At 38.8% G+C, this 14,655-nt stretch overlaps 1 protein-coding gene across 22 annotated transcripts in view; it reads left to right on the top strand.

The window, feature by feature from the left end:
- PICALM (phosphatidylinositol binding clathrin assembly protein) overlaps positions 1-14,407 on the top strand; it is a 111,697-nt gene extending 97,290 nt beyond the window's left edge. For 14 of the 22 annotated variants that reach the window (XM_009187053.1, XM_021926397.1, XM_009187057.3 and 11 more), the window contains 2 exons: positions 11,314-11,416; positions 13,018-14,407. In XM_009187053.1, coding sequence (XP_009185317.1) covers positions 11,314-11,406 — 93 coding nt within the window. In that variant the 3' untranslated portion in view covers positions 11,407-11,416; positions 13,018-14,407. The remainder of the gene's footprint in view (positions 1-11,313; positions 11,417-13,017) is intronic. The other 8 variants (XM_021926399.1, XM_003910506.3, XM_003910505.3 and 5 more) reach the window with 1 other exon arrangement.
- Positions 14,408-14,655: the final 248 nt, after the last annotated feature.

Below are 14,655 nucleotides of genomic sequence, written 5' to 3' on the forward strand. Positions count from 1 at the left end.
CTTGAACCTGGGAGGCAGAGGTTGTTGTGAGCCTAGATCATGCCATTGCACTCCAGGCTGGGTGACAAGAGCTAAACTCCATCTCAAAAAAAAAAAAAAAAAAATTTGCTTGTCACCCAGCATCTGCTCTGTTTTTGTTTTGTTTTTTGAGACAGGGTCTTGCTCTGTCACCCAGACTAGAGTACAGTGGTGCAGTCTTGGCTCACTGCAATCTCCACCTCTCAGGTTCAAGGCATCCTCCCGCCTTGGCCTCCTGAGTAGCTGAGATTACAGGTGTGCGCCACCACGCCTGGCTAATTTTTGTATTTTTTTTAGAGATGGAATTTTGCCATGTTACCCAGGCTGTTCTTGAACTCCTGAGCTCTAGCAGTTCACCTGCCTCAGCCTCCCAAAGTGCTGGGATTACAAGTGTGAGCCACTGCACCCACCAAGCATCTGCTCTTAACCCAAGTTTTATGTCCTGTTGCCTTCTAAAACCCACATAACCCTTTCGCAGAAACCAGAAAAGTGCCAGAATTTCCTTGTGCATGAAAAGAAACAGGGACAGAAATATCTTTTCCTAACTACTTTATACCAGAAGAGAAGTGAATGAGAACATTAGGGTAGTAAGTTTCTAGTTGAAAGATAAAATTTGAAATGAGTACTTAAGTATTACTGAAAAAGCAAATGAAGGAAGCAAATTGATAACTAGAAAAATAAAATCAGGCGGCAATGAAATGGCTCAAAGAAGCTTTGGTCTCTCTGCATAGTCATTTGAATCATTTGAAAGTCAGAATCTTAAATTTGTTAATGTTACTTTTAATTCTTTATAACTCCTTTGTTCTCCATGTGTCTAATCACAAAGTCCCACTAATTGTTTCTCTGCTGTAATTAGACCCACCCTTCTCCTTGCATTCTACAGCTTTCACCCAATATTGGAACCTCTTTATTCACGCTTGTTTTGCAATAGTCACTCATGTTCTTTGCCTCCCCGATTTAATCCATTTTGTAAATACTGGAATAATCTTTTGTAGGCAGTATTTGTAGCACCTCTCTCCATACTCAAACATTTAGGGAGGTGAATCTTTTTTTGTGTGTGGGTGACAAAGTCTCTCTGTGTCCCCCAGGCTGGAGTGCAGTGGTGCGATTTCAGCTCACTGCAACCTCTGCCTCCTGTGTTGAAACTCGTGCCTCAGCCTCCCCAGCAGTTGGGATTATAGGCACACGCCACCACGCCCAGCTAATTTTTAGAAGAGACAGGGTTTCACCATGTTGGCCAGGCTGGTCTCAAACTCCTGGCCTCAAGTGATCTGCCTTCCTGGGCCTCCCAGAGTGTTGGAATTACAGGTGTGAACCACTGTGCCCAGCCTAAGGAGGTGAATCTAAATATAACTGAAAATTTAAAGCCTTTTCTCAGCTTTCCTTCCATTTTATAACTACCTCATGAAGCCTCCCTATTTATAAGAATAATAATGAGTTAACGGAATATTCAAGTCTTTGATTCCATACTTTTACAATTCTCAATAAGTATCCAGTGTTCTGCTGTTATTTGTCTTTTCCAAAAGTCCTTCACCTGCCATAAAGTGGGTTTACTCTTTGTCCAGTCTTCAGTCGTCTTGTGTCCCTTTCACATCCTTATGAGATCTGGACTTCTTTTCCGTTATTCTGCATTATTTTTTTTTACAGACCTTGTGACTACCTGGCATCCATCCAATCTAGCAAGGGCCTTCTTTACTAAATTATAAGCTTCATGAAGGCAAGCTTCTCTGGCATGCTTACTTCTCTGTCCTTAGTTCCTGGAACGGTGCCTGACATGTAATAGTTTTTGTACATTTTTTGTTAAGTAAATGAATCACCTTGTAAACTTATCTTTTTCATCATATAACTTACTCTGCCCCTCCTTAATCTCTCATTTCACTTACTTGTAACCATTATAATAACTTACAGTGGTGTTTAAAATTGGTTAGATTTGTTGGCTAATAGTTATGGTGAGCTAAAACATTAGATGGCTCACCTGAGGATTGAAGACAGCTTTAACTTCATGATTGAACATTTTTAATAATTAAAAATTAAACTGTTGGCCAAACGCAGTGGCTCATGTCTGTAATACTAGCACTTTGGGAGGCTCAGGCAGGAGGATCGCTTAAGTGCAAGGAGTTCCGGACCAACCTGGGCAACATAGTGAGACTCTCTTTGGTTTTTGAAAAAATTAAACTGTTTATCTTTGAATTAGATGAGCTTTTTCTCAGGCTTTAATGTTTAATGATTCTCAGCCAGTCTCTTGGATTAATTTTGTCCATAGAATGCTAGCTGAAACCAAAATAATTTTTCTTAATGAATTACCTTTTAATTGTTCTTTCATTGTTTTGTTCCCTTTTTTCCAGTTGGATTAAAAAATCATTGAGGGCGGCCGGGCGCGGTGGCTCAAGCCTGTAATCCCAGCACTTTGGGAGGCCGAGATGGGCGGATCACGAGGTCAGGAGATCGAGACCACCCTGGCTAACACGGTGAAACCCCGTCTCTACTAAAAAATACAAAAAACTAGCCGGGCGAGGTGGCGGGCGCCTGTAGTCCCAGCTACTCGGGAGGCTGAGACAGGAGAATGGCGGGAACCCGGGAGGCGGAGCTTGCAGTGAGCTGAGATCCGGCCACAGCACTCCAGCCTGGGCAACAGAACGAGACTCCGTCTCAAAAAAAAAAAAAAAAAAAAAAAATCATTGAGGGCAGAGATCATCCATCTCTTTGTATGGGATAAAGTAAATGGTAGTTAAAATGAAAAATGAAATTCCATCAAAATGGAATCTTTTAATCAAATCTCAGTTCTACAGCTATTCCCAAAAGTTCTTCCTTGCTCTTTGAAGTGTTTGTTTTGAGAGCTGTTACTTACCTAAGGCATAACTTGTAGCTCTTGGTTTCTTGCCTGATTACTGTTAAATCAAGTTAACATTTTTGAGAGAACCCTAGCCCTCTCAGATATGTTTGTCTTGTTGCCATTTAGTGAGACATTCCAGTGTGTTGTGTGTTTTACATTTTATCTACGTTACTGTAAGCACTGCATTAGTGCTTGTTTGTGAGGAAGCAGCTAACACCTTCCAGATGGCTGTTAGCTCAGACTTGATTCAGTTCTTAAGGAAATTGTCATTATGGCTTTAATTTAGTAGACTGCGCTGTAGCTTTGAACTTATGAATTCCTATACACATCCCTTTTTCTCCTTTTGTGTGTGTGTGTGTGTGTGCTGGGTCATTTTTCTGTATTTTTTAGATATTTTCATGGAATTGTTTAACAATGGATATTATATTTTTCTGTTTCATACCTAACATTGTAGCTGTCTTTAGTATGTTGTTCTACATTAGTGCATCTTCCTAGATGTTTAACTTCGTGGTAAATTCTAGGTCCTTGTGGTTTTCCTTTTGTTTCTCTTCTGTGCTTCCTCATGGTCTTACTGTTTGGTTGCTTGGTACAGATTGCTAGTGTGTCTGGAAAGGGGACTCCTGCTTTCTCTTACTGGTGCTTTATGTAAATTCAAATGTCCATTGCTAAGCCAGTAGTTCATAAACTCATTCTATAGTTGCAATACACAGCTATTATGTTACTAAGCATGAACACAATTATAATTTCAGTTTTCTTTTGAAAGTCATTGTGGTATGAAATAACACTTATTAAATGAATGTTTATATGGCAGTTTAGGTATTTTTGAAGCTCTTTGCGAGTGAGAAGGGTTGTTGTCATCTTATTATTTCTTTATGTGAAAAATTCCCACTGATCACATATCAATCTGCCTATTTTCCCAAAAGCAATATGAAAAATACAGAGTATTACCTTTGGGCATTTAATTTTAAAATTAAGCGTATTAAAAGTTTTGTTGGTTTCTTTTTTGTTTTTGTTTTATTCTTTTTTTTTTTTTTTTTTTTTTTTTTTGAGACAGGGTCTCACTCTGTCACCCAGGCTGGGGTGCAGTGGCATGATCATGACTCACTGTAGCTCAGCCTCCAGAGTAGCAAAGACTGCAGGCACACACCACCGTGCCTGGCTAATTTTTAATTTTTTGTAGAGCGAGCGTACATCAGACTGGTCTTGAACTCCTGACCTCAAGCAGTCCTCCTACCTTGGCTTCCCAAAGGACTGGGATTACAGGCATGAGCCACTGCTCCTGGCCAAGTTTTGTTGGTTTCTTGACTGGTATTAGGACTTTTTTTTAAAGGAGGACTGCCAGTTTTGTTTATGGAGGATATGGTTAAAAATGCAAAATGGCTGCTGCTTTTTGTTGTTTTTTGCAGTGGCTAATCTTAAATAAGTCTGACATCAGTTAAGTGCCTGAAGGGAAACGATGGCTTGTTGTGAGTGCTTTTTATCCTTCTGAATGGGAACACTGTTGCTTTTAGATATTTGCATAATAAAAGTACTAGAAAAAGCCTTTTATTGTATTTAAGAACTAGTGGCTGCTTTTAGGCTTCGTTTTGGTTTTGTTTTTTGGTTTTGTTGTTGTAGTTTTTTTACTCTCTTGGTGTGTTAATTGTGAATATTGGCAGTGCCTCCTCTGTCAGCCAATCTGCCCAGCTGGATTTCTGTGAAGAAGGCTTTTTGCCTTGTAAGCAATGTGTTGTAATCATTCATCCTTGCCTACTACAGAATACCATGAGGGACATTTCCTTGGGGATTGGAATGTAGTACCATAGGTGAAAACTAGTTCTGTAGCTCCCAGTACACACCTGAATCATTCAAAACAGAAATGTTAGGAGTCTCATCTGCTGACCACTGTTGCTAACAAGACAACCTGTAGAGTAACACCTTGCTTGTTACTAGGTTTTTGCTGAGGACATTCTCCAAAAGGTAGAAATCTAATTTCTTGTCTTAATAAAGAAAACCAGAAAGTGTTCTTAAACTCTTGGGTGCCTGTGAAGTTCTGTAGAATCTTCCTGACAAACATCAGTGACCATGTGTGTTAATGTGTATACAGAAAGCATGGGAATGTATTGTCTCACATTTACTAGAAAAGTTCCTTTAAAAACTTCTGTACTCCCACTTTAACTTTTTCCTGTAAATTCAATATAACCATAAATTCTAGCTGAATTGAAATTAATTGGGATAGCAGAGTTTGAAGAGGGAAAAAACACCAGCCTTGGAACCAGCAGATCTGCATTAGAGTCTGTATTATAGTTTCCTAGGACTGCTGTAACAAAGTACCACAAACTTGATCAAACATTAAAAGTTTTTAAGTTCTTAAAAAAGAAATTTGTTTTCTATCACCTCTGGAAAAATCAGAGTATCGGCAGAGCCATGCTGCCTCTGAATTTTCTAGGGGAGGATCCTTCCTTGACTTTTTCAGCTTTTGATAGCCCCAGTCGTTCCATAGTTTGCAGTTGTAGCCATTTAATCTCTACCTGTCACATGGTATTCTCTCTATGGGTCTCTACCTCCACGTGCCTCTCCTTATAAGGACACTAATCATCAAATTAGGGTCACTCCAATGACCTCATCTTAACTTGATTACATCTCCAAAGACCCTATTTCCAAGTAGGTCAAATTTATGGGCACCAGAGGTTAGGACTTCAACACATCTTTTGTGGGGGGGGTCACAATTCAACAGAGTCTTGACTTGACTCCTCAGCTAACCATGTGTTGAGAGCAAATTCTCTATGTAACTTTGAGCCTTAGTTTCCATACCTGTAAAACTGTGGTATTACTTTGTGTACTTTATCATTATGCTTTAAGGATCAAATGAAAATATTTGAAACTAAGAAAATTTTTAAAGGTTGCCCTGTTTTTGGAAATTGTTCCTATTCCCTGAATTGTCCTTATTCTACAATTCTAAGAGGAGAATTGGGCACAGTGGCTCACACCTGTAATCTCAACACTTTTGGAGGCTAAGGTGGAAGAATCACTTGAGCCCAGGAATTGAAGGCTACAGTTAGCAATGATTACACCACTGTACTCCAGCCTGGGCAACAGGACTAGACTCTGTCTTTGGGGGAAAAAAGTTTTAGAGAGGTTCAGATAAAATGTACATTCAAAGTGGAATGCTCTCAGGTCACTGTGTGGCATCCCCTAAAAAAATGGGTAATGCGGGCCAGGCACAGTGGCTCACGCCTGTAATCCCAGCACTTTAGGTGGCCGAGGGGGGCGTGGATCACGAGGTCAGGAGTTCGAAACCAGGCTGACCAGCATGGTGAAACCCCCTCTCTACGAAAAATACAAAAATTAGCTGGGCATGGTGGCAGGCACCTGTGGTTCCAGCAACTCAGGAGGCTGAGACAGGAGAATTGCTTGAACCCGGCAGGGGAAGGTTGCAGTGAGCCGAGATCGCACACTGCACTCCACCTGGGTGAGAGTGAGATTCTGTCTCAAAAAAAACCCAAACAACAACAACAAAACAAAATGGGTAATGCATTCAAGGTGACAGGGTTAATGTTGGCATAACTTTGTTATGTTGTTGATAGGCAGAAACCCAAAGTGGGGTTTTGTTGAGCATAAACACAAGAAGCAATTATTTGTGGCACTAGACTTAACCCAAAGGATAGACCCCTACATGTATATAGTAGAGAAATCCTGTCTTTTAGCCCTGACAGAGGAAGCTGAGGAATCGCATTATCTTTAATATAAGCAAATGAAATGCAGCAGTGTATATTTATATCCCTAAGCAACTGGATTCAATGTACCACTAATGGCCTGGTCATGTTCTAAACATTACCCCAAAACAGCCTAACTGTTCTGTGACTCAGTGTCTCTGTGGAATCCTATTTAGTAGCACCGTGGTCTCTAAATGTTTTGATTACACAGCAGTATTAGGACATTGTCTAAGTCTGTGCTGATGTAACAGAATACCATAGACTGGGTAGTTTATAAAGAGCAGAAATGTATTGGCTCACAGTTCTGGAGGCTGGAAAGTCTAGTATCAAGGTGTTGGGATTTGGCAAGGGCCTTCTTGGTGCATGATAATATGGTGGAAGGTATCACACAGCAGGCAGAAAGCAGAGAGAGAACAAAAGGGGGCGAACCCACTCCCTTGATGAGAACCTAAATACCTCTTAAAAGTCCTAACTCTCAATACTGTTTACAATGGCAACCAGATTTAAACAAGAGTTTTGTAAGAAACACTCAAAACCATAGCAAGTATGTAACATGACTGTATGTGTATTTATAGATTACATTCATATATTTCTACAACAATATATGAGGTACATTTAAAACATGCAAAACTAGGAATTTTTAAAAATAGTACAGTTGTAATAATTTCTTTGTACACCCCACTTTGGAGACTGTTTTTATATGGAGCTTGTTTTATCACCAAAAGGCATTTTAATTTTGCACATTTTAGAATTCTTACAATGTGTAAGTGACTGCTACTTACTGAACAAGGGACAGATAAAGTCTTTCTTGCACCTGAGCAGCCTAAAGGTGAATGTAATACAGATGGACAAGTGACTGGTTGATAATAGAATGAGAGCCCTTATAAGAAAGACATACAGAGCACAGCAGAAGAGCAAGAACAACACAGAGGCAATGACATTTGAACTAGGCCACTTATAACTGTAGATGAACATTTGATGGTAGGTAGTAGGGAAGATGGAACTAAGAATATTGGAGCTGCTTAATATATGCCAGGCAGCATGCTGAGTGCTTATGTTCATTTAATTCTCAAGACAGCCATAAGCAGGAATACAGTTATTGGGCCTGGTATTCTAAATCCCATTTTATAAGAGAGTTAGGATTAGATTCAGTTCCATCTTTCTACAAAACCTGGCACTGTTGTTCCAAGCAAAGGGAGTACAATCCATTTTTCTCTTAAGATGTTGATTTTGCCAGTGAGACAAAATGAATCTCTACAGCATTGTTAAGTTTCTACCCAGGCTTTTGGGTGACTGAAAAATTAAAATGTAAAGATGTGGCAAAGTTGGTTCTCTAAGAATTTTAAGTACAGCCAAATGATATGTCACAAGTTTTTTCCTAAATATCCAACTATTTAGTCTTTCATAAGCTTTTAATTCCACTAGGCTGACTTTCTGAGATTGTTGGTGTTTTCTTGTTCTAACCTGAAATTTTCTTTGTTTAGTGTTAAACAGGAGTATAACGAAGGAGTAACCATTTTTATTTTATGATAGTCTGTCAATAGACTTTTTTTTTTTTTAACCTTCTTTAAGCTAGGTGTGTTTGTCCTTTATTAAAGTCAGTCTGACCCATCCTGTACCACATTGCAGGACCTTAACTTAAAAAAAAAAGCCAGGTGTGGTGGTGCATGCCTGTAATCCCAGCTACTTGGGAGGTGAGATAGGAAAATCACTTGAGCCCAGGAGATTGAGGTTGCAGTGACCTGTGACTGCACCACTGCACTTCAGCCTGAGTGACAGAACAAGACAATGTTGATAGATAGATTATATGAAACACACTCTATAACCAAAAAAATCATTGCTCTGGATATAATGCAAAGATTTTGGTAACATTTTACTGTATTTTTTCATAAAGATTGATTAGAGTAGTGGAGGAGGGGAGAAGGAATTTAAGAGATACTATCATCAACCACTTGCAGATTTTAGTATTTTGATTTATATGCTGTTCTTCTCAGTATTTCGTTTTTCTGTACATGAGAAAAGACTTTGTCTGTATTGGACCATTACGATTGACCATTTTGTTTTAGACATCTTCAGTTGTGACATAGGTCATTTTGATTTGAACGAACTGGTAGCTATACCAGTTATTTTTTGGCTCTGTGGGAATTTTGGGATAGAGAATGTTATTTGAAATAAATAGATAAAGGCTCTTTTTGTTTGTGTTTTGTTTTAGTTTTATTTGTGATAGATACCTGGCAACATAGTAGTAGGGCTTGACTGAAAAGATCAATTATGATTTGTCTTGGTGTCCAGAACAACAAATAACATGCTCTCTTGTAAAATTTGATGATTTTGTGATTTATGTGAATAGCCGTCTTTTTGTTGCTGGTTTGTGTTTTTAATTTTTTATCCTCTAGTACTTTTTATGCCTTTTCATGTTCTTTAGCAACCCTACATCATGTTCTTTAATTTACTCGCAGGAATAAGTAGAGTCGAGTCAGCTCTTACAGTTTTAAAATTCTCCTACTTCTCACCCACCAAGATCCCATTGCCTCTTCATGCTATTTTGTTCTTGATTTTCCTGAGCAGTAACTGGGCTAATGAAGCACATTTCCTTTCCTTCTCTTATTTACTCTCTGGGGTGACTACTTTGTCACCAGTGCAAGGTGTGTCTGTGCTTTGGAAAAGATGCCAGAAAGGGGTAGGATGGTCAGGGGCTGCTGAGTGTCCCACTCCTTGGAGCTGTGCAGTCAGCCAAGCTAGCCCTGGCTACGATTTCATCTGCTTGATACGGATATTGATGATAAGAAACTTATTCCAAGGATGTTGTCTTGTTTTCTTGTTGGTGGTCTCTGTCATGTTTTAGTTTGGCTACATTTTTATAGACATAAGACGTGTATCTATGTGTTTTACCAATTTAAGAGACTACTAGAAGTTCTAATAAAAAACCAACTCTTTTTCCCAAGGAAAAATGATCCTTTTCAACATTGTTTATAAGCCTCTAGGGCTTGTTTAGCAGTATGCTCACATATTGAGAATGGATTTTTCTCTTCTATATTCTTCAGGGGCATTTTACTGTGGGTCTGTCAGGTCTTCAGACTGCTACCCTCATGAAAACATGTGATATATGAAGATAATTCAGTGTGGGGCTGTCATAGGAAACTTCTGATTTTAGATACAGCCTATCTGCAATAAGTAGGATTTGCTGTTGCTGTTGTTTTAACTTCAGGTGAAAGAAAATCTGCTTCAGAGAGAAACGAAGTTAATCTTGGAGATAAGTGTGGATGTTGGACTCCCTCCAGCTCAGTAACTGATGATCGCTTTACTTGAAATCATTCTGCTTTTGATTGGCCATCCATGGTAGCGCTGAAGAGGGAGGAGGGGGAATCTTTCCAGTTGTTACACCTTAATTTGTCTCTGCGTGGATGATATTTGAAACCTCAAGCCCAGGCATGCTGCTCTGTCCTCCCATCTGTAGCTGCCTGCGTGATTCCATCATGCTTCCATTTGTCTCTTCCCATTGTCTTTGAACATTTGTTTTTGGGAACAAGATATGCATTAGGAAATTACTCAACCCTGAGTATAACTGATGCCTATAAATTGATCTTGGCATCCAGAACAAATTGCATATACTAGTGATGTAATATTTGCTGAAGCTCATTGGCTGTTCATTCTCTATAGTGCTTTTCCAAAATAAATAAATAAATAAATAAAGAGGTAGAAAGAAATGAAATCACTTGGCACCAGCAAAGAAATCTTCTATAGGATTTGAATGTTGAAGTATGAATTGAAACTATTTCCAGTTAGTCAACTTTTATTGCTCAGTTGGACATCCCTAAAAGAATAGCTGATTTTTTAATAGTTCTGTGCTTACATGGTTTGCAGTCTTATACAGAGGGAGAAAAAGAATTAAAAGCTTGTTCCAAAGTAAAATGGTTCATGTTGGGTTTGAAACGCTCATGTCAGCTTAATGAAGGATACATGTATGAAAATTAGTATCTTGTCCAAGAATAGTCTATCTTTGGGAGAATAAAGGTACATACTGAGTTCAGTGGTTTACTTGCCTTACAGTATATTCGAATTAAACAATAGGACAGATTTTAAGAATCAAGTAAATATGTCCCAACAGGAAGCAGGATCCAAGATCTTAAGTATTCCCCATATTCAGGGCAGTATGTGGACAGTTACAGTAGGTGACCTCTAAGGTCCCTTTCACCTCCCACAGTGTGTTTGTCAGCTGCAGTTTGTCCAGATAAACGAGCAGGAGACAACTTCATGTAAAAAGTGTGTGAACCTAGGACAGGACTTTTCGACCCTTATGAAGAAAGAAAGGAAAGAATATTGCAGCTAGATGTGTTGGCTCTGGACTGAGGTCAGAGTTGCACAGCTTTGGACAGATAGCCTGGGCACAGGAAACATGTTCTCTCAATTTTAAACAAAAATGCAATTATGTATTCCCTCCCCTATCCGCCCCACCGCCCCCCCATACACACATTAAAATTCTTAACCATGGATCAGCTTATATCAACCTTTTGGGTAAAAGACATTATTCCTTTGAAATTTCAGAAGCAAGAGTTTGTTTTCTGAAAAACACATGCCATTGCATACCTTTTAACTTGACATGCTACTGAAACTTTTGTCTTAATCCATTTTCTACAAAGACTGCCCTTATATTTATTAAAGATGACAAAACAAAAACCACTTCTTCTTTCATACATTTTCTGTTTTCATGTTCTGTCATTCTGAGATCTTTTTTTCTTTCCCTCTCTCTGTCTTCTTTTCCCCCAGCTGTCGGCAGCATCCAGCCCCTCCAGTCACAGTCCTCACAGAGCTTCAGGAAAGGACCCTTTTGCAGAGCTCTCTTTGGAGGATTTCTTATAAATCACTTTAGGTATTGCTGCTTGTTGTGGGAGATGGGGACTTAAAAACAATTACCAAACATTAAACACAATTCACGCTTCTCTTTCATTTCTTTAAAGGACTCTAGGTTCCCTCTCCTCTTCCTCCTCTTCCTCTATTCTTTAGGTGCAGAATGAAAAGATAGGACGTAAGGAAAAACAACTTTTGGAAAATATCTTTAACATAATTAAAGTAATCTCACCCACTGCTCACAGTAAATGGATGAGATCGGATAAAGTTTGCTTTTTAATTAAGGGCAAGTGAATACTTAAGCCCTGTTGATTAGAAGGATTCTGCATATGATCCACACTGCCTCTGTTTGCTGGAAGACAGTGCAATTTGTTCTTCTTGGTGCTCTAGCCCCCAGTTTAGATATACCTTCTAGATCTTTGGGAGTTTATAGTCTTCTGATTTGGCAAGTTTATTAGCACGTCTACTTCAGTAATAGATCTTTGGATGGGCAGTTTAAGGGAAATCGTGAGTGAAATATCTTTGAATGAACAGTGGTACCCTATTGAAAAATATTTTTTATGGCTCTTTCAGATTTTTATTTATGTTAATAAAAATGACTTAGTATATATTACTGTTCCCTTTATTATCTCTAATTGTATATCATTTGGAAATAATACTTCAAATTTTGCTTCCCAAATGAAATTTTGCGTGTGGTATTTGTGCTTATGGAGAGATTTTTCTGAACTTGTCATGAAAAAATAGGTCATTGATCTTTCTTCTCCTCCTCCACATGCTATTCCTCGATTTTTAGCAGTTAAGTATTTGGCCCGGATGTGGTTGCTTATGCCTGTAATCCCAGCACCCTGAGAGGCTGATGCAGGAGGATCACTTGGGGCTAGTAGTTCAAGATCAGCGTGGGCAATATGATGAGACCCTAGTCTCTACCCCTCCCAAAAAATTAGCCAGCTGTGGTGGTGACTGTCTGCAGTCCTAGCTATTCAGGAGGCTGAGGCAGGAGGGTTGGTTGAGTCCAGGAGGTCCAGTGAGCTTTTCTTTTTTTCCGAGATGGAGTTTTGCTCTTGTCGCCCAGGCTGGAGTGCAGTGGCACGATCTCAGCCCACTGCAACCTCTGCCTCCCGGGTTCAAGCAATTCTCCTGTCTCAGCCTCCCAAGTAGCTAGGATTACAGGCGCCCGCCACCACACCTGGCTAATTTTTGTATTTTTGGTAGAGACAGGGTTTCACCGTATTGGCCAGGCCAGTCTCGAACTCTGGAACTCACCTCAGGTGATCCGCCTGCCTCAGCCTCCCAGAGTGCTGGGATTACAGATGTGAGCTACGGTGCCCAGCCATTGAGCTTTGATCACGCCACTGCAATCCAGCCTAGACAGCAGAGCAAGACCCTGTCTCAAAAACAACAACAACAAAAATCATTATTTGGAAGTCCCTATATGTGTCAAATATTGGGCTCTCTGGCACATAAGTTTGTAATACTGACTTTGTTTTATAAACAGGGTTTGTGATTAGCATGTTGTGAACACTTCTGGGCCAGTTAAATGGTAAAGACCGCAAAGCATTTTTACTTAGGAGAAGACATCCTACAATACAGTGAATTAACATACCCACTTTTTTTTTTTTCCAGATACAGTTTATGTAACTTGATGGAAGAAAATGGAATTACTCCAAAAAGACAAGTGCTCAAGCAGCAAAATCCTTACTTCCAGCAAAATCCAAACTGCTGTCTCTTAAATCTCTTAAACTCTCTTCTTCCACTAGAATGCTACAAGTAACTCAGTGAAGGCCCATGAAGGAAATTGGGACTAGTTTATAGGAGAACGTATCAATACAGTTTATAAAGCCAAGAATTGCTATGATTTAAGACTAAGATCTGTCTTTTTGGTGACTAACCCTTCAGTTCTTTCAACTCCTGTTAATACCCATAATCAGTAACCTATCAAGAAAAGCCCTTATTTGGAAAGTGTGAAATTTGTATTTGGAAAAGCTGCCTGGAGAGAAGAACTGTGTCCTTTACTGTATTTCAACAGGACTCTTTTGAGGGATCAAAATTAAAATTCCTAATTATGCATTATCTTTCTTTTCTCCAGTCCTCACAAATACAGAAACAGTAACTGAAATTAACTTTTCTTTTTTAAAAAAAAATTATACTCAGTTTGCAGTAGACATTCCTTAAGTATTTGTATTTATTTATGATTATCAATTTTACATAACATTAATATTGTATCAGACCTCCTTATGAAAATGAGTATGGATGTGCACAGTATGTTTGATTTTTATCCACAAGAATGAATCTGATTCAGAATGCTTTTCTCAGCTGACATACAGAGCACTAAATATTTTAAGGCAAGTCCATAGGTCTGAATCTCTTAAGAATTCTCAGCCTCTATGGGATTTAGGGAAGCATTATAAATGCATTAATCCTTATAGTCAATTCTGTGCCTAGGATTTTGCCAGGGAACAGTTCACTGACTAGGAAAAGCACTACATTTTAAATTCAGCATTAGTGCATTGGGAAGGATCTTTACTGCTTTGTGCTTGGCATGTCATTATTTTCCATTTGACATTAGGGCCTTTCCAAAATGAATGTGAGGAATTGCTTTCACTTCAAGACTTTCCTTCTTTTCACTAAAACTCTAGAAGGTGTTACAAGGGGGGGTAAGGGGGGCAAAGTCCTTGAACCTTTTATTTGGCTCGTGCCATGTTATGATCATGTACCTTTTAAATAAGGGACAATAGTATCTTTAAAGTTAATGTCTAGCCAAGAGTTTAGTAAACGAAGAATTAAACTGCACTGTTGATCGGTGCTTTGTGTAAATACATCTTTAACATCTGGGTTGAGAGGGGCCTTAAGAAGGACAGTTCATTGTAGGAAAGCAATTCTGTACATGAGTTTAAGCATTCTTGTTGCATTGTCTCTGCAGATTCTATTTTTGTTTACAATATTAAAATGTATGTTAGCAAAATGGGTGGATTTTCAAATAAAATGCAGCTTCCACAAAACTTTTGTTATGGTATTCTGGTCTGAGATGCATTTTCATTTTCCCTTTCTCTTTTTATTATCATCAATATCATCATTTTTCCCTAATAAAAGTATACCCAGGTGATTATATTTGTTGGTTTAGTAACATGGAAGGTTTTATATAAATTTTCAAAAAGATGTCTCTTTACACTTTTTGTTACCTTGTAGACTCTTACTGATAAACGCAACTACTTATTAAAATTGTTCACTTTCTGTCTTTTGATCAGATGCCTTTAGTCAGGT

Source organism: Papio anubis, chromosome 12, assembly GCF_008728515.1.
Source record: "Papio anubis isolate 15944 chromosome 12, Panubis1.0, whole genome shotgun sequence".
In the NCBI taxonomy this organism is placed as follows: domain Eukaryota; kingdom Metazoa; phylum Chordata; class Mammalia; order Primates; family Cercopithecidae; genus Papio; species Papio anubis.